The following is an 18209-nucleotide window of genomic DNA, read 5'->3' as shown; positions in this document are numbered from 1 at the left end:
AATGTAAACTACTCGGCCAACGCCCAACGTTGTAATAAACAACTCATGGCATGCAAATCCATTCGCCGACAGATCCATTCGTAGCTTCAATATCTGCCGTGGTTTAATTCCAATCCGCAATCGCACGACGGGGGTAGGGTCGCCTGCTTTTAGATATGGCTTAAAACATTGTGTGAATTGATTATATGAAACTTTCTGGGGTCGGGTTAACAAACATCTAAATTAATTATAATGAACTGGACTTGAATCAGCGTGAACCGCGTGAACGGCCAGTTAATTTCCATTTCTTTGGGAATGAATGCAGTGAATTAAGTACGGATGAATGAAAAGTATCCGGCTAGTACACCATTCAACTCCTAGCACATCCGCAAGTCTTATACTTACTTTAAAATTTAATCAATACAGGGAAAGCGTTTCAGCCGTTTCAAAGTCAAATTATAAACGTACGAGTGGTAAAGAGAGCTCTGTCAATATCATTCGTGTTGTTATAAATATCATTTGTCATTACTGTATCTGGCTGATACTTGTACTTCACTGATTAAATTAAAAAAAATTCAAGGTAAATATGTTACCTAGTTCTTCGCATTGGTAATAACTCATGTCAAACATATGCCAATACATCTTGATAGACTTTTGAGTTAACTCATTTACAGTTGCATTTGCTGATGCGCATTAGCGATGCATTCAAAGTTCTCGAGTCAAAAGTGAACTTCCTGCAACAATTGGATATGAAATAGCCGAAAATAGCAAAAGTTTAGTTCTAAACCATCGTTTTTCTCACGATCACAACCAACAAGACATTCTCACGCGCTATTTTTGAGTTCATTTGATTGTGAATGAAATCAGGACTCTTTTCTGGTGGTGATATGCAAATTTATCGTTTACTAAATTTGGTGGAGCCATGGGAACGTGCCCGCGCGTGTCTGTCAAGAATCTCCGTCGTCTCCATCCCACTGATTTCCCGTTTATAAAATGTTAATTTTTCTAAATTATCTTTTGGATGACATTATGTGAACTACTGGGCCAATAACACCCGACCGTACCCGACGCTGTAATAAACAACTCATCGCATACAAATCTATTCGCTTCAATATCTGACATCGTACATTCCAATCCGCAATTGCATTATGTCCACTCCGAGGGTATAACTCGAAAAAATGCCTTGAGCAATTTTGCCGCTAATCGAACGCCAAAGGCTGCAACCATGACGAAAATTGCTGACTACACACAGGGGTGCGTTACGAATAGAAAAAGATAACTTTCTATTAATGAACCAACTGCGAACAAATGCAGCGAAGATTCTTGTGAGCGCTAATTTTAACTGCTTAGATACCATCTGTATCAATAAATATTTTCTGTATCGTAACTTCGCCATTTGCATTACTTTCTAAATATGTTTAATATTCTTGGACCAATTAACAAGTTATTTAACTGTTTTCACTATTGGGTTAGACCTGCCCGAGGAATATTTGTAAACCTTATTCTTCTTAACGGCGTTCAAATTAACCCAACAGCACTAATTCCCAGGTGATCTTGTTAGAATCGGTGAACGCATGGCGCCTTTTAAAACATTAGACACCAGGAACGAGTGAAAATATCGTAAACAAAATGAAAGGGAGGCATGTTAAAAGAAGATCAAGATGACAAAGACAATAACAAACAAGTTCCTTTGCAAATCGATCTAAAACAGTTGCTATCCTTGATGTTGCTTTCATATTCTCTTCTACCTCAAGATCTTTCAATAAATATGACGGTTCATTGTTGGAAATTGTCGCAACAACCCTAATTTTTTTATTTGAACCGATTATTAGAGATACGAGCAAAGCCATTTACAAATTCTTTATAGGGTTCACATTGCCCGGAATCTACAGGCTTGATAAAAATCATAAAAATCAGCTCATTAGTCATTACTCATAATCAATTCATTACGAGAGGTACACATAATTACGTGATCCTTCTCTCGTCTCGTCGTGTATATTCCAGTCAATGCGTTATACTCTTACAAGTTACTTATACTTAAATTACATACACCTAACATTAAAAAAAATATATGTAAAGATTTAAAATTTTGATTATAATTTGTATTCATTCGATAGAGGTGAGAAGGATCAATCGCTTTCTGAGGGTAAGAAAAAAGGAAAAGAGAAAATACGGGGAGGAAAGAAGAAGATGAAAAAAAAAATGAATTTGAAATTTTTTTGGGGGCCTCCCGCCGAGTCCGTGAGTAATGCTCCAATGACTGGAGCCATGTGACCAAGCGGTTAAGGCCAGCAACAAACAACGTACTAACGTAGTAAAGAAGAAAAAAATAAAGGTTGAAAGTTCAATCAAGAGAATAGGAATCTATACGTGTAGTAACTGTCGACATTGTGTTCTTGTGTGTGTGTATTCCTATCGCTAGTCGTAATCTTGTCGGGAAATAAGCCGTGATCGCCCGAATTGATAATCAATTCCACATCGGGTGATTTACCTTTTCTGATGGATGACGGAATTTATCTTCCGTTTCACGCCGATTTCTCTTTCACTCCCTACGGCGGTGTATTTAAAAAAAATTCAATTCCGGAGAGAGAGAGAAAATATAAAAAAGGAAGAAGAATAAAAGAGGAAATGTTTAAGTCGCGCATTTTGATGGTATGCAAAAATCCTCTTATGAATTTCTTTCTCCACAGCCGTAAAGGTTTTGTGTCATAAATTAAGCGCGCGGCATCATCACCATAACAAGGCGGCGGTCCCACTCGGCGTCTTGCGTTACATCGGCGGATGAGATCATATTTCATCTCGGAACCTCGATAAAAACCTGCGTCTATGTACAAGTTTTCTCTTTTTTTTTTGTAAATTTTGTATTTACATGTTTTCACCAAAGACCCCTTAACCTCGAATTGAGATTAACTCTATCGCTTTTTTCACCAGCGACACAATAGCTCGACGGCAGTGAAGCTCGTCTCCTATTCAAACTAAGTGTGGTCTGTGGTAGAAACTTTTAGGAAATATGATGCTTAATACACTCTCCCAAAGCCTGCAGGAGCTCTTCTTTCTACCAGGAACTAAATTGTGTGTAAAAACAAGTTCCCTTTTCGAATATTTATTGCGTGATTTTTAAATCGTCCATAGACGATGCTGCCACCTAGCGTTTTATTTAAAAACGTTGTATTGTTACCAAACGATGGCGCCAACCACCCTTGTGAAAGCAATCGTCGTCTGTTAAATAAAATACTCGAAAACGTTGAGTTTATGACTTTATGTCTTTAAGTATTACGATTGTTGATTGTTGAATCATTGGAAACGTTATTTGGTCATCATGGTATTTATCATTGGTTAAAATTTTAGTTTTGAGCACGTATTTATTATGTTTTTTTGGTTTTTGTCACGTGACAGCCTCCCAAAAGTCCCAAAACTGCTGCAGTTAAGGGAGACATTCGAAATTTTTTCACGTCGATCGCCCCGAAATCGTCGAAATCACCGGGTTCAGCATCGAATGTGAAAGACGAGGATGCAGGGAAACGAAAGAAGAAAGCCATGGTTCTTGTTGACTCCACAGATTCAGACTCGGAAGGGCCTATCATGAAACCAGCGTCCTTAAAGAAAACAAAAGTGGAAGACATACCAAAGAAGGAGACTGTTGTTTCAGCCTCCAAACTCAAGAAACATGCCAAAACACCTGAAACTCCACTTCAACCTGTTGACATCGGCTCAGTATTCGGCAACAAGCCCATCCAGAGGAGCAAGGAAATACCAGAGAAAAGGAAAAGAACAGTCATTGAAGATCACAGTGATGAAGATTTTGAAGCCACACTGCAGCAGCTGGATGAAGCCCCAGTGACGAAAAAGTCAAAAGTGGTTGAAAAGTCAACAAGTAAAAAGGGCAAACCCGATTCTCCAACCAAGAAAGAGAAAATCAAATCTCCTGCCAAGGAAGAGAAATCCAAGTCTAGCCCTCCATCTAAAAATGAGAAAACATCTTCAAAAGAGTCAGCCCGGGTGGAAGTAAAGAGGGATTCTGACAAGAAGAGAAAGGCTGCTGATTCATCCGTCACTCCCAAGAAGAGCACTCCCACTAAGGATGCCAAACCCAGTGAAGAGAAAGACAAAAGAATCAAATCCCAGCTGAAAGAATTGGACTCTAATTCAAATAAAACCTCTTCAACCCCCAAGTCAAACAAAAAGATGAAGGCGGAGACAACAATTGTCAAAGAAACTCCCAAAAAGAAGTCGAGCAAAGATGATGACGACGACGACCCAGATGTAATCGACTCGCCGGCCTTCGATGCCTTAGAAAAGCGAAAAGAAAAGGCCGAGAATTACCGGAAATTCCTTGCTTCTCGCAGAGACGGCGGAGCGAAAAATCCCGGCAGTAAACCCGTTCCGGAGGTAATAACCCCCCCACACACACACGCGTACACGAGATTGAAAATTGTGTATTGTTAATATGTCTGGGCTATATATGAAGGAAAGATGACGACAACGTCCTTATATATCTTTTCTTTTGTATCTTCTACCCTACAGGGAGCTCCGGGATGTCTGACGGGATTGACCATTGTCGTTACAGGCGTTTTGGAATCCCTGCACCGTGAAGAGGCCGAAGGGCTTGTCAAGAAATATGGCGGCAAAGCGCCTAAAGCTGTCAGCAAGAATACGACGTATCTATTGGCCGGCGATGATGCGGGTCCCTCTAAGCTGTCGAAAGTAAGTCCTTCACCTGGTCCTTCACACGATTTCCATGTATGCTGTCAAGCCCAGAGAGAGAGACAGTGGCGCTCTGATTTCAAGTGAACGCATTCAGCTAGAGGATCTTGTCTCTCCCTCTGTCTGGTTCATTTTTCGCCCATTCATTCTCTCTCTCAAGTCGCCAAACGCTCCTAGGTGGTACTACTACCACACATTGTCGAGCAGAGAGAACAATCGGCATTTGCAACTCTATTCAGATGAGAAACACGATCCTGCCACTAATATTGAAGAGCCGTTTAGATTGATTCTGATGTGCTTTGAGGGTGGATTTCACTGGCTCTCGCCTTTGTGTCTCTCTTGGCGCTCATTAGTAACTATTTAATGATTTTGGGGTTTCTCTCTCTCTCTCTCTCGCACAGGCCAAGGATCTCAATGTACCCATGCTCAGTGAAGATGATTTCTTGAAATTGATCGCCACAAGACCTGCCGGCCAAGGTTTAAGTTCTCCGGCTGCCAAGAAAGCCCCGACGACACCTAGGAGCGCCCATAAAGCCGCCGCGTCCAAGAAAGCCGAGCCAGAGCCTCCTAGCAAGCCCATTACTGTTTCTAGTCCGCCCAAGAAGAAATCCCCCGAACCCAAGAAAATCGATCTCAAACCGCAGCAGAGTAGCAGCAGCAGCAGCACGGCCGCTCCTATCAGGAAAGCCGAGCCCATTTCGTTAAAAATGGAAGTCGCCGAAGGAAACGACCAAGCCCAACTACCCTGGGTCGACAAGTACAAACCGACCAGCTTAAAACAAGTGATTGGTAAGTCTTACCCCCCGAAAACTTTGTCGTGGTAGAAAGTCAACAATTTGAATTGTCATTTCAGGAATGCACGGAGATCGGAGCATCGCTAAAAAGTTGGTCTACTGGCTGAAAAGTTGGTACGATAATCGCGGCAAGAAACTTGCAAAGCCCAGTAAGTGATGCTCAATCAATTATGAATGAGATTCTGGCGAAAAAGCAAAAGAAACCCCACCCCTGGAAAATGGGATCAACTAAACAATTTGTTTTCCGTCGTCCTTGTTACACATTCAGGTCCCTGGTCGACCAACGACGACGGAGCCTTCTTCAAAGCCGCTTTGCTCTCCGGCCCACCTGGCATTGGTATATATATTACATATCTTAAAACCCGCTTTATTCTCAAATTGACATTCCTTCCTTGTGCCCGTCTTTGGCGTCCAGCTAGTAGTAGTAGGATGGCGTGCGAAACAGGTCATTATCCCGACTTAGAGAATGTGATGACATTTGAGTCGAGAGATGTCCGTGCACTTTGTGCGTGGGAGGATTTTGGAGAGGGTGTGAGCGATAATGAGGAATGTCTCGGCGTCCGTCCGGCTAAATCGTGAACGGAATGCTTAGCGCGACAGTCGACCCATGTTTTATTAAAGCGGCGGGTTAGAAAATGAAAATAGGAGATTATATATCAATATATATTCTTCTTTCCTTTCTATTTACGTGCGGCCGGCAGTCGTTCTATAGTAGTATCCCTTTTTTTCTCTCTTTCTTTCCCATTCGCCCAGTTCTTTATTGATTTTATTCCCCTCGGTTGTGTGTGTGTGTATGTGTGGGGCCCTTTTTTCCTCTTGATTACCTCCAGCAACCCGGCGCACAGCTTCCTCTCCCCACACCCGCCCACTGCTGGCTCCTTTTTAAGCCCCTTGGCAGCCCACAGACTAGGCTACTACTACTCCTCGTCCGTTTCTCATTTCTAATAACTTAGTTGGACAGCTGATGTTTCAGCTGCTGCTGCTGCCGCCTTGCCCGCGCTCTTTTTTTCCTCATCCGCCAACCCCTTTTATTTATACACATAAGAAGAGAAGAGGAGCGACAAGGGCCGAGAAAGAGAGAGAGAAGCTGAGCGCGTTTAATCAAGTCAATTCCGGGTTTAATCGGCCGACGGCCGTTGTCATTGTGAGCGGAGGAGTCACGTTTCAGTCACATGTCTCGTTTGGAATTATCCCGGAGTCAAGGATTTCTTGTCTGCCCTGAGGGGGGGAACAACAACCCAAAAAGTTCAGGGACAACAAGAAAAACACTAAGGAGCCTCTTGTGTGTCTTGTCGCACTTTAGCCACGCCCCCCTCTGGCTCCCGAATAAATCACGAGCTCGGGTTGGAGGCAGGAGCTCGGGTTGAGTTTGCGGATGTTGTCGGATCGATAATCGTAATGTTCACTCGAACGCGATCGTCTTGAATAATTAATACAAATTGCTTGGGGGGTAGAGAGGAGGGTTCTTAAGATATTTATATTTATCGGTTCATGTATCTTTTTTGCCATGCAGGAAAAACCACGACGGCCCATCTGGCGGCCAAGGAGCTGGGCTACGACCTGGTGGAGATGAACGCTTCGGATACCAGGAGCAAGCGGCTGCTGCACGAGCACGTGATGGAGCTCTTGTCGTCGCAATCGCTGTCGTCGTACGCTCACGGTTCGGCTCAGATTGAAGGCGGCCGCAAGCGGGTGCTCGTCATGGACGAAGTGGACGGCATGGCGGGTAACGAGGACCGCGGCGGGATCCAGGAGCTGATTGCCATGATCAAAACGTCGAAAATCCCGGTCGTTTGCATCTGCAACGACCGGCAGCACCCGAAAATCAGGAGCCTCTCCAATTATTGCTACGATTTAAAGTTCACCAAGCCGAGAATCGAGCAGATCCGCGGGGCCATGATGAGCATCTGCTTCAAAGAGGGACTCAGCTTGAAACCGGAAGCTCTCGACGAGATCATCATGGGAGCCAATCAGGACGTCCGCCAGGTTCTTCACCACTTGTCGATGCTGGCCTCGGGCAAGAAGAGCCTGTCGACCGAGAGCGCCAAACTGGAGGCGTCCAAGAGCAAGAAGGATCTCAAACTGGGACCGTGGGACGTCGTCAAGAAGGTCTTCTCCGCCGAGGAGCACAAAGGAATGAGCATCCACGACAAGACGGGCCTCTTTTTCCAGGATTACAGCTTCGGTCCCTTGTTCGTCCAGGAGAATTATCCGTGCGTCGTGCCTCAGGCGGCCAAAGGCAACGCCATCAAGACGCTGGACTTGCTGGGCCGCACCGCCCACTGCATGTCTCAGACGGACCTGATCGAGAAAGTCATCCGCTCACAGAACGCTTGGAGTCTGCTACCGGTGGAGGCCGTTTTCGCCAGCGTGGTGCCCGGCCAGCTGATGGAGGGTTTCATCAGCTCACAAATCGTGTTTCCCAGTTGGCTGGGCAAGAATTCGCGCACCAACAAGATGGACCGTCTCCTGCAGGAGCTGCAGACGCACATGCGTCTCAAGATCTCTGGATCGAAGCGGGCCGTCAATCTCGACTACCTTCCCTACGTCCTCAATTCGATCGTCGGACCTTTGAAGCGGTCAGGAGCCGACGGGGTCAGCGAGGCTATCCGGGCGATGGAGAGCTACGATCTGATGAGGGAGGATCTCGACTCGCTCCTCGAGGTGGCTCAATGGCCACATAAACCAGACATCATGGCCGGTATATATATCTTTCCATCTACAAATGAAGTCACACACAAAGAAGTGGGGCTCCTTTTGATCCTTCGCTGGACATTTTCCACGAAATATGTTTTAAACTTTTTCACAAAAGGATCGAGAGAGAGGCCACTCGATAGATTTTTTTTCTATATTTTTATTTTTTATTAAGATAAAAAGGGGGGAAGAAAAGATCTATAAAGGCCTAAGGGTTCCCAAGTGGTTCACTCTGTACCTCTTCTCCTGTTGAGTAAAAAAAAAAGTCCATTTTCTCGCGCTCTTCTCCAGGCTTGAGCGTTGCTGATGGCTATGCAGTGACCCCATCAGCCCGATTGGAATATTTGATCTTTCCCTCCTCGTCTTATACGACTCTGGCGGAGGCTGATTCGATTCCGATGTACCCATCCAAGGCCCTCCTAAACCAGATGTGTTTTGTGTTTCGGGGTGGGTGGAGTAAAGAAGGAAAAACATTTCAAGTAGAGTGGTTGCCTAGTTCTTTTGGGTTGTTGTTGGGTGGCGAGAGCCCCTCCCCCCTCCATTGTTGTTGCGGATGTCGTGTGGTTGGTTTTTCATTGATTCTATTTCCTCGCTGGTTATTTGTTGCTGTTGATTTTCCAGGAATCGAAGGCAAAGTCAAGGCGGCCTTCACCCGGGCTTACAACAAAGAAGCTCACATGACACCGTACGCTGCCGGCCAAGTGAAGAAGGGCCGATCGAAAGACACGGCCGACGATTTGGAAGCCCTGGATGGAGATGAGGATGGATTGGCTGGTGAGGTGGACGATGAGGAGCAGAGCGAAGATCCATCGCTGGATGCCATGATCAAAGTCAAGAAGGAATCGAAGAAGACGGCCAGCAGCTCAGGAGCAGCGGCAGCAGGAGCGGCGGGCAGGAAAAAAACAGGAGCCCCAGCTGCCACCAGAGGTCGAGGCGGTGGCCGTGGAGGTCGCAAGAAAGCCGCTGAATAATTGACCGTGTGTTTTCCTCCGCTGCTATGCAATGGGCGGCTCCTGGGCACTGGGGGTGAGTAGCAAGGAGACTCTATACTACTGGCATATTGCATCCTTAATGAAACTTGGCTCTCAATCTAATGGGACGCAGATGGGGGGAACACACACACAAACTTAACCATTACTCTCCAGAGGGATGGGGGGTTCTCTCTCTAGGAGTCGCTAGGCTATTTGCTGCTATGTACTGCTATAGTGAGGAGGGTGGGAGATTACACACACACACACACACATTGCCGTTAAAAAGACGGTACGCCCAACTTTATAAGAACTCCCCTATATTAGAGTTCCTCTTGATTGGGGTAAATATCATTGTAGGCTCCTAACCCGTACAATATCCTCGTCCCCCTCTCCTTTTTTTGGGTTATTTTTTTTTTTTGTTATTTATTCAAGTTTTTTTTTTTTGTGTGTGTGAAGTTGGTTACCGAGGGAATTTGTCAGGAGCCACTTGTCAATTTAGGAGCCTTACGGAGAAAAATTCAATTTTGGATTTTTCTTCATGAAATTTTTTTTGTTCATGTCACCCTAGAATATTGATCACCATCCATCCTGTAAAGAAAAAAAAATCGTCTACTACACTACTAATACAAAAAATTTTGTTTTTCATGTCTGGCTCCCAATTGTAGACGTCATAGAAAATTTACCAAGTTGTAGATTTATGCTTAACATATTTTCTCTTATTTTCTCGCAGCCGCGTCTCTCTCTTGGGTTTGTTTTTTTCTTTTCTCCTGGTACACCCACTGGATATTATTCCGGCGGAATACGAAGAAAAGAAGGTTATTAATGTTATATATATCGCTGCACACAGTGGAGAGCTCGATCTCACATGTGCCCCACATCCATCCAGCAGCAGCGCAACGGCTCCTTGCATATTGCATCGTCTGTGTGTGTGTGTGAATATGTGCTCACACGGCAGCAGCAGCAGCCTCTACTATTATTATTACACACGAATATATCCGGAATGCGGCCCAATCTTTTCGTGAAACAAAAAGAAAATATCTACACACACACACGGACGTGAAGGTTCCGAGACCAAACGGCGTTTGAATTGATGGGGACCCTTTCGCCCTCTCGTCAGAGAGATGGCAAACAATACGTTTACATATAGTTAGATATAGTAGTAACACGGAATAAGGAGCCCGTGAGAGATGCGTTTAGATTGTAGAGAGTGGATGGTTGGGGGGAGAGAGAATGAGACGTCATATTCGGACGGATGAAACTAATGAAAAGTTCTCTGTATGTGTGTGTACCCCCGTGTGTGCCGGTCTCTAAACTACCAACTACTAGGAGCTATTACTCTATACAGTACAGAGTCTACTCTGTACTGTGTGTGTGTGTAGCAAAGGAGCCGGCTGTAATCCAATATAGTATACGAGGAGCCTCTTCAATATGATGGCTGCGTTGGATGGATATATATAACATCTCTACCAGCCAGGATCCTACGTTAAAAAGAAAAGAAAAAAATTGATTCGGATGGGAGTCTGCTGTGTACGTGGAGGACCCTCGTCGAGGTATTGCTCCTCTGCGTCCAATTACACCTCACCTTTTCTATTTTTGACGGTTTTGGCTTTATAAGACTATGGATACGGGGGGGGCGAAGTATTCTTTTTCTTAGACTCTCTCTCGTTTTGTCAACCAATCATCAAATAAGGAGGAAATTATAAGCCCAAAAGATAATGCCCCCCCCCCTCCCAAAATCCTCGGGATGATGTTAATAACCGCGGGAAATTGATTTTTTGGGCTCCTAACCATAGAAACGAATTAGATTTCATTGCCTAAGCAACTATCATCCGTTTTGGGGTCAGACATTTTTTCCAGGCTCTCCTTTTGTTGCGCAATTGGACACTCAACATTTTTCTATCCTGGACATTTTTCTAGATGGGACGGGCGGCTTGTTGCCGTGCAGCGTGAGCGCGGTAGAAACTAGGAGCCGGAGAGAGAGTTGCTCTCCCCACCGCCGTTTTATTGATTTATACGTATACGTAACACAGAGACAGACATATCCAGAGCGATGCCTGGAAGACGGAAGCTGGATTAGTGTGTACAGTAGTAGTAGTAGTAGTACTGCCACACAGTAGCGTGGTGGCGTAACATTTTCCTCTGAAATACGGCGATAATTTCCTGATAAAACTCGCAGCTAATCTCGTCTGACAGTCGCCGGGAAATCACCCCCCCCCCCTCCCCTCTCTGTTTGGCGGGGTTACAGAGGTTAAACCTTTATTTCAATTAAATTCGAAATTCAATTGAAATTTCTAAAGTTTTTGAAAAACGGTAAAATGTAAGTGGCCATTTTTATTTTTGGTTGTTTCGGCCTTTTTCTTTTTTATTCGATTCTTTTACTACACACACACACACACACACATATAGGCATATAAAATATAAATCTTGGATGTCTGCTGGAAGGAGGGGGGTTTTGCACGCTGGTTGGCTGGCTGGGGGCTGCTGGCTGGCTGCTGCACGCCGAGAGATAGAAACTCGCTAAAGCCGGGGCCCATCAAAATGAAATGTAAATGAAACAAGGAGCGACGGAGCGAACGACCGAAAACACAACAAAAAAATATAAAAGGAGAAAGAAAAATATATAGAAGTTTTTATCGTCAGAAAAATGTGTTTTAGAATGGGAAAAAAATTGTATTAGGTTAGTATACACCAATGTGTATAGGAAAAGGGGGGGGGAGGAAAAGGTCTGGTGTAGTATACTGCTTGCTATAGGTCGATGCCGTAAAGATGTCAATCTCGCAATGGCAGGAAATATATTGGACTGGGCTTCTCCAGGCGTGTCACGTGCCTTGGTTCGTTCCAGGACCATCCCCCCCGCTCCTTGCTCCTGTCTCGTTTTAAATCCATCCAAGGGAAAAAGACACGTACCACTGTGCATATAACTGCCATAAGTCTTTTTATGTCTGACTATATTCACTCGTTATAAACAAAATTAAACTTTTTTCTTCACCGCAGGATTTCCACGTTTTATCGATTTCCAAAAACAGAAAAAATCATTTTTTATCATTATTAGGAGCGAAAAACCGCCGCCAACAAGGAGCCCAGGAGTATAATTGGATTCTAGACGCCCGCTAGCGCTGTGAGGTCTTATATAGTATTCTCATTGATATCTCTCTCTCTTTTTTTCTAATGGAACGATTCCATTCTTTTTTCCGCTTTTCTTCTCTTATGGCGGGGATTTGAAATAAGGGCGGTAAAATCAATGTTTTTTCTCTCCCCTTTTTCTCTCCGTGCTGCCGTTATTGTGATTATTATTACCCGAAAAACTCTGTCTATGCTCCTTTTTTCTGTTGTTGCTGTTGTTGTGTAAAGAAGCTCAGCGGATGGAAAAGCCCCGCCAGAATAAGGAGCTGAGCTGAGCCGCCCACAGCATCTCTCGCAAACGCAACACAAATGGACCGAGCGCGCATTTTTGAATTGACGTAAAGAGACATTGTGCGTCTGTCTGTCTGTCTGTGTGTGTGTGCACGGATAATGTTTGGCTGTGCTGCATGTTGCTCTTTTATATACTTACACATTTTCGGCTGCCTTCGAGTCACACACAATTCGAGCGGAAGATCCAGTCAACCGTATCCCAGCAGCACTCTATCCAGATTCTTGTCTCTTAGCATTTTCCACGTATTGTTGTTGTACACAGTTGGTCTTCTTCTTTTACTTGTCCGGTTTAGAGTACAACACACAGACATGTTTCCGCTCGGATATTAGACTGGCGACACGTTCATTTCCGTCATCTCATAGAGCGATAGACCCCATCTCATTTCCTTGCGAGTTATTATGTAGGAGATTATCAAATGTGCACGTTCAAAGAAGAAGAAGATGAATCGTATTATCATGTACATCTATTACTTCTTTCTCGGTTATATCATCATAATATAAATGCCCGTATAGATTCGACCATTTCAATTTCCTTCCCATCCACTGGATGATGGGTGTGTTTCTGTTGCGTCTATATAGGGGGAAGAAACAATAGGGCGGCTTCAATTCACGTTGTATATATATAGGGGTAAGTGTATAGTGGGAGGGTATAATATAGCCCGGGATTATATAATATCCAGAGCCCGGCCGACTTGGACCGGGAGAAGAGCGGCTAATTGAAACCACATGCTGCTGCTGCTGTGCTATCCAACCAGCTAGCTAGCTAGTAGAGTGTACATATAGCTCCTGGTTCGTATCGACGTTTCTCCTTCTGCTCCTTTTTCTCTATACAAGAAGAGCTTTTATGTCGTCGACGATCCGTTCCCAGCCAGCCAGCAGCAGCTTCCACTCCGGGATTATATGCGCGCCATAGTTCAGACGGCAACAACAATGGCCGCAGCAGCAGCAGCAGCATGTGCAGCACACTGTGGGTTGAACGTTTCATCGATCGCAATGAAAAGGGAGAAAAGAAAAATGGGGAAAAAATTCCACTCGACGAAAACTACTCGGCGGTTGTATTGTGTAATAATACTTGATGTATTTTTCTCTCCCCGGTAGATTATTGAAGACCCGCCCCTCTTGACGGGATCAAATCTGGGCCCTCCTCTTCCGTTCAAGTTGTTGGTCAACACTTGATGAATTTTCTTCTCGATATCGCAATCGATGGAATTCAATTCGAGATAATGACGCACGCACGCACACGCGGATATCTCAACATTTTATGGATATTTAATAGCGTTTGGGGAATTGCATGGCCATAATGGATTTATTATGTATCCGACTCCTGTATACTTGTGTGTCCTGCTGTCCCAGTCAAATGTTGGGGCTATAAATCAGCGTCTGTGCACGCTACACACGGTCCGGAAAAAAAAGGGGGGTGACGTCACCTGCTTGCATGACTGATATTATAATATAGTTTACTTTTTATTTCGTCCCGATAGGCTTTAAAGTTGTTGTTTTTTTTCGCCAGGATTTTTTATAAAAAAGAGCCAGCTGTTTCTTTCGGCTCATTTGCCTAAGCCGCGCCTACACACTTCTTCTTCTTTTTCGTTCGTGAAATAGATTTGAACGCATTCGAAATATGGGTGAGAGAGTTTGTGTGTATATTTTAATGGACTCTCGACTGAAGAAGAAAAAAGAAAAATATGTTGTATGTGTATGTTCTTGAAAATGTCGGGAGGGATGGATCTCTCTCGCTTATCAGTTATCACCAACCACCACCGAGTGTGTGCGGCGGCGGCCTCGCCCCGTTTCTTTCCTCCCGGTCGCCGGGATCAAATGGCTGAGCGCTCACTGGTGCACAGCCATTTTTCACAGCTCTCTCTCTCTCACACACACACACACACACACACCCTATACACCAACTGAACGTTAAAACATATACGAGACTCACACAAGAACATCAAAGTTTTCTTCAAATTGTCACTTTGAATATCTTTGCTGGAAATTGTAGAGTTATACAACGTGCTCAAGTTGATTTTTAGAAATCCTTCAACAAGTTGGGAAATTCTCATTGAATTTTTCTTGTTATTCAATTGCTTTTAAAATGACATTCAAGAGAGGGGGGGAGTGAACATGTGTGATAACTCCTAGTAGAGAGACCAACTGGGTATTTTATTTGTCTCCCGTTTATGATAAAGAAATACAAGAAATGTTCCGTGTGTCTGTTTTTATCGCATTTCTGCGCTCGGTTGTCAAGGAAAAATGTGTCAGCCCAGCACCACTTTTCGGTATAGATGTAAGAGCATTTCATCAAAATTGTTTGTTTGCTGGATCGTATAATAATAAAAAGCATGGAACATGGTGAATTCATTAAAACTAGTACCAAATACGCCCTACGCCCTGCTCCTAATAGGCAACAGATCGACAGAACGGTTCCCCCCCCCCCCCATCCACCGAAAATTCCGCACATATTCTAATTGTTTAATTTCTCCCCCCCCCCATCGCTGCGCATGTGCATCTGATAAGAAATGAACTTTTTTCATTAAATCTCTTTTTTTCTCAGTGTGTGTGTAAAAATGTGTGGCGGCCATTTTTCGATAAATTACACTCGAGAGTGATAAAAGAGAAAAATTCTCACACATTTTTGGGTGGGTCACAAAACCAGAAGAAGATGTCGAAGAAGAGCACAGCGTTTATGCCCGTTATCGACTAGAAGATTAAGTTTATCTTTTGGGGGTGGGTGGGAGAAAGAAAAGGGTGGGTTGTACAGCATCCTCCTCCCCTACACACGCATCTGCTGGCCCTGTACAAAATAGAGGAGGATACATATAGGGAGAGACGAAAGACAGAAGGAGAGAGATGGGGCGGTATTAAAGTTTCTTCACTGCGTGTCGCCGGATCGCAGTCATCGGCCAGTCGACGTCCTCGTCGGACGTTCCCAATTTCCTCTCGTCCAATTTCTTTTTTTTTCTTTCATTTTTTCTTTTAAATTTTTTAGTTTGTCGTGTTCGTCATCGGTTTTGAGGGTTTGATTGGCAGATCTAAAGGTTAGTTGAACACAATTTCATTTTGCCAAAACAAATTTTAAAAAATCATTAGGAGAGAGAGAAAGGCGGCCATCTTATTATATACGAAAGGCTCGGCGTGTCGTACAATCTCGTGGTATTTCGCGGCGAGTGTGTCGATTTCTATCATTTCAGAATTGATTTCCGTTTCCACATTATTTTGATGGGGTTTGCATTGATGTTGCCAATATTTTAAAAGGATAAGAAACTAAAAAAAATTCGTTGGGTTGTAAAAGAAAAACAATGCCGAGAATCATCATCACGGGGAGAGCCAAGAGAATGGGAGTGATCCTAAGCGTCGCACGACGTCAGCGCCACCGTCGCAATAGGAGGGGGGTTGGGATGTGCTCCCGATCGATGAGTCGACGAGAGGGTGGAGTAGAAGCGCCCGTACACACTCACATGGTATAAAGATGGCTTCACGTTTTCTCTCTCATCTAGTGTGTGCAATTGTGTTGTGTGTGTGTGTGTTTGGCCGGCGGTTTTTCAGAGTCCGGGTTCGACGCCGACGCCATCTGCCGTCGCTCAGTCAGGAGGGGGGAAGCAGACAGTTAGGTGGGGTGGGCAAGGAGGTGGTGGCCGTAGTCGCAGATGGAGAGACAACGTCGACAGTTCGTTTTGTTTGATGATGTGACTCCTCAACTCACATATCGTCGTCGTCACCACATCATTTTTCAACGTTAGCATATTTATGGTAATATTTTTTTAATGTTTAATTTGTTATTTATTTTCTGTGATTTTTATTTGTGTGCGGGATGAAGGGGGGGGGGAGAGACCGGATACGACGTTAGTCGGAAAATGCCAACTGCTAATTGGTTTAATTCCCTTCTCTCACTCCCTCCGTGCAGCATCCGATAACAATCATTTTTCTTTTCCATTTTAGCTTTTTCCTTTTCTAAATTTCGTTAGTTAATTCTCAGACCGTCAGTGCAACATCCGTTTTGTGTGTGTAATAACGACCTTATTTTCTTTCGGTGTGTGTGTTATCTCGCGGTTGCCAACTATGATTCGTTTAAGTTTAAAGAAACCGGACGCGTCATTTTGTTTTCTAGATTCACTCTGGCCAAACTCGTTTGAATATCCGTAGGCTTTTTATTTTTATTTGACGTTTACATTTTTGAAAAAAAAAAGAAGTGGAGCAATTTTCTCCCATGTCCTTCAAATGATTCAATTGCATCCCCACCCCCCTGCTTCGTCCATTTAATCTAATCTATACGCCACACACGCTCAGACAGAGGCAGACATGCCCAATGTTGTTGCTTAGACACTCCCGAGCGCCAGCTGCATTATCGCTTATAACCTTTTGAACCGGCTGTAAAATAAATTCTTAACACACAGTGAGAGGGGGGGGGGGGAGAAGAAAAATTATATATATTTTGAATAGAAAAAAAAAAGACTTTGAACTCTCTCTCCCCTCCCTTCTATCCGTTGATGGTTAAAACGGTCAGACGAGGTCACACACAACAAACACGTCGTAAGCAAGCTGCTGCTGCTGCTTCCTCTTCTTTCTCTCTTCGAGTGTTGAGAGACACATCTCACATTGCTCCGGCTTCAATTTCTTGTAAGAGCCTTTAGCAGCAGCAGCAGCAGCTATCGTGTGTTGGAACACACATTTTTCTTCTTCTCTCGATAGATCACTCAACCGACCCAGCAGAGTATCGACATTTTCTCTTTTTTTTCATTTCTGGTGAATAAGGGGGGAGGCCCCTGAGCTCTTTTGATTTCCCAACTACACTACTGTACTACTACTACCACCACCTACCCCATGGTATATATCAAACACACACACAAAAGCTTCTCTTTTTCATTCTTTTCTTTCCTTTTTGATATGGGAAAAGGGCCAGCAGCCGGGCAGATGTTTCCTATTTTGTAAAAGACCGTTCACTCTCTCCTTTTTGCTCACGTATATATATATACAGAGGAAAAATGCTCTCCCCTCTTTGGGTATAGTCGTTGGTCGTCTCCGACACCCATTTGTGATGTGTGTGTTGTGTTCCCCCCCCATCGTATTTCATTTCCCTTTCTCTCCCCCTTAGTAACCGTGTCTGCTCTTATTTCTCTCTTCTCACACAGACACACAGCAGACTCCCGACCAAACACAGAGGCCAAGCCGATCATCGACCATGTTGTTTTCTTCATTTTCTTGCTTGGTCTTGCTTATTGGATTCTTTTTATTGTGTGTGTGTTTTTTTCTTCTGTTGTTGCAGGGGCATCAAATATATAGGAGGCATTTCGACACCGGAAGCTGAAGGAGCATCACGTATCATCTCTCGCTGTGGAGAAAATGGTTCAATGACTTGGCCTTATCATTCACCAGTCCGGTTAGATTTTTTGGAAAGTTCCTTTTTCTTGGTTGCACCAAGATTTAGTTGAACACCCTACTGGACGGAGAACTGATAAGGGCGTGTCTTGCAACACAATCGACGAATTCTTTTTTTTTTGACAACCAACAAAACTGTATAGTGATATAATGTTCTTTCGTTCTTAATCATTGACAAAATGTGTGTAACTTTGTGGCTTCTTTTGTTTCGCTTGTTTGTTACGTATCCGATGGCGTTATTCAATACACATTCTCAAAAACGAATGTATGATTCAGATTTCAATTT

General features: G+C 44.0%; 1 protein-coding gene and 1 long non-coding RNA gene across 7 annotated transcripts; both read left to right on the top strand.

Annotated features, from left to right (window-relative positions):
* The first annotated feature begins 3142 nt into the window (after window positions 1-3142).
* LOC124343589 (replication factor C subunit 1-like) lies at window positions 3143-14028 on the top strand. Of its 6 annotated transcripts, XR_006919297.1 has the most exons (10): window positions 3143-3301; window positions 3376-4368; window positions 4504-4683; window positions 5085-5472; window positions 5537-5626; window positions 5746-5814; window positions 6991-8178; window positions 8793-9197; window positions 12195-12260; window positions 12371-13068. XR_006919297.1 is itself a non-coding variant. In XM_046796967.1 (8 exons), exons 1-8 carry the CDS (start codon window positions 3299-3301, stop codon window positions 9140-9142), a joined length of 3261 nt encoding a protein of 1086 aa, XP_046652923.1. In that variant the 5' UTR covers window positions 3143-3298; the 3' UTR covers window positions 9143-9787. The 6 variants fall into 6 exon arrangements, 1 of the variants encoding a protein (XP_046652923.1); XR_006919296.1 differs by lacking the exons at window positions 12195-12260; window positions 12371-13068 and adding an exon at window positions 13655-14028; XR_006919295.1 differs by having other exon boundaries at window positions 12195-13068.
* A 1277-nt stretch (window positions 14029-15305) lies between these two features.
* LOC124343895 lies at window positions 15306-18187 on the top strand. Its single transcript, XR_006919419.1, has 2 exons — window positions 15306-16297; window positions 17677-18187. It is a non-coding gene; the product is annotated as an uncharacterized LOC124343895 (long non-coding RNA).
* The last annotated feature ends 22 nt before the right edge of the window (window positions 18188-18209 follow it).

This window comes from Daphnia pulicaria, chromosome 6, assembly GCF_021234035.1.
Source record: "Daphnia pulicaria isolate SC F1-1A chromosome 6, SC_F0-13Bv2, whole genome shotgun sequence".
NCBI lineage: Eukaryota > Metazoa > Arthropoda > Branchiopoda > Diplostraca > Daphniidae > Daphnia > Daphnia pulicaria.
This window is presented reverse-complemented; position numbering and strand designations above follow the sequence as displayed.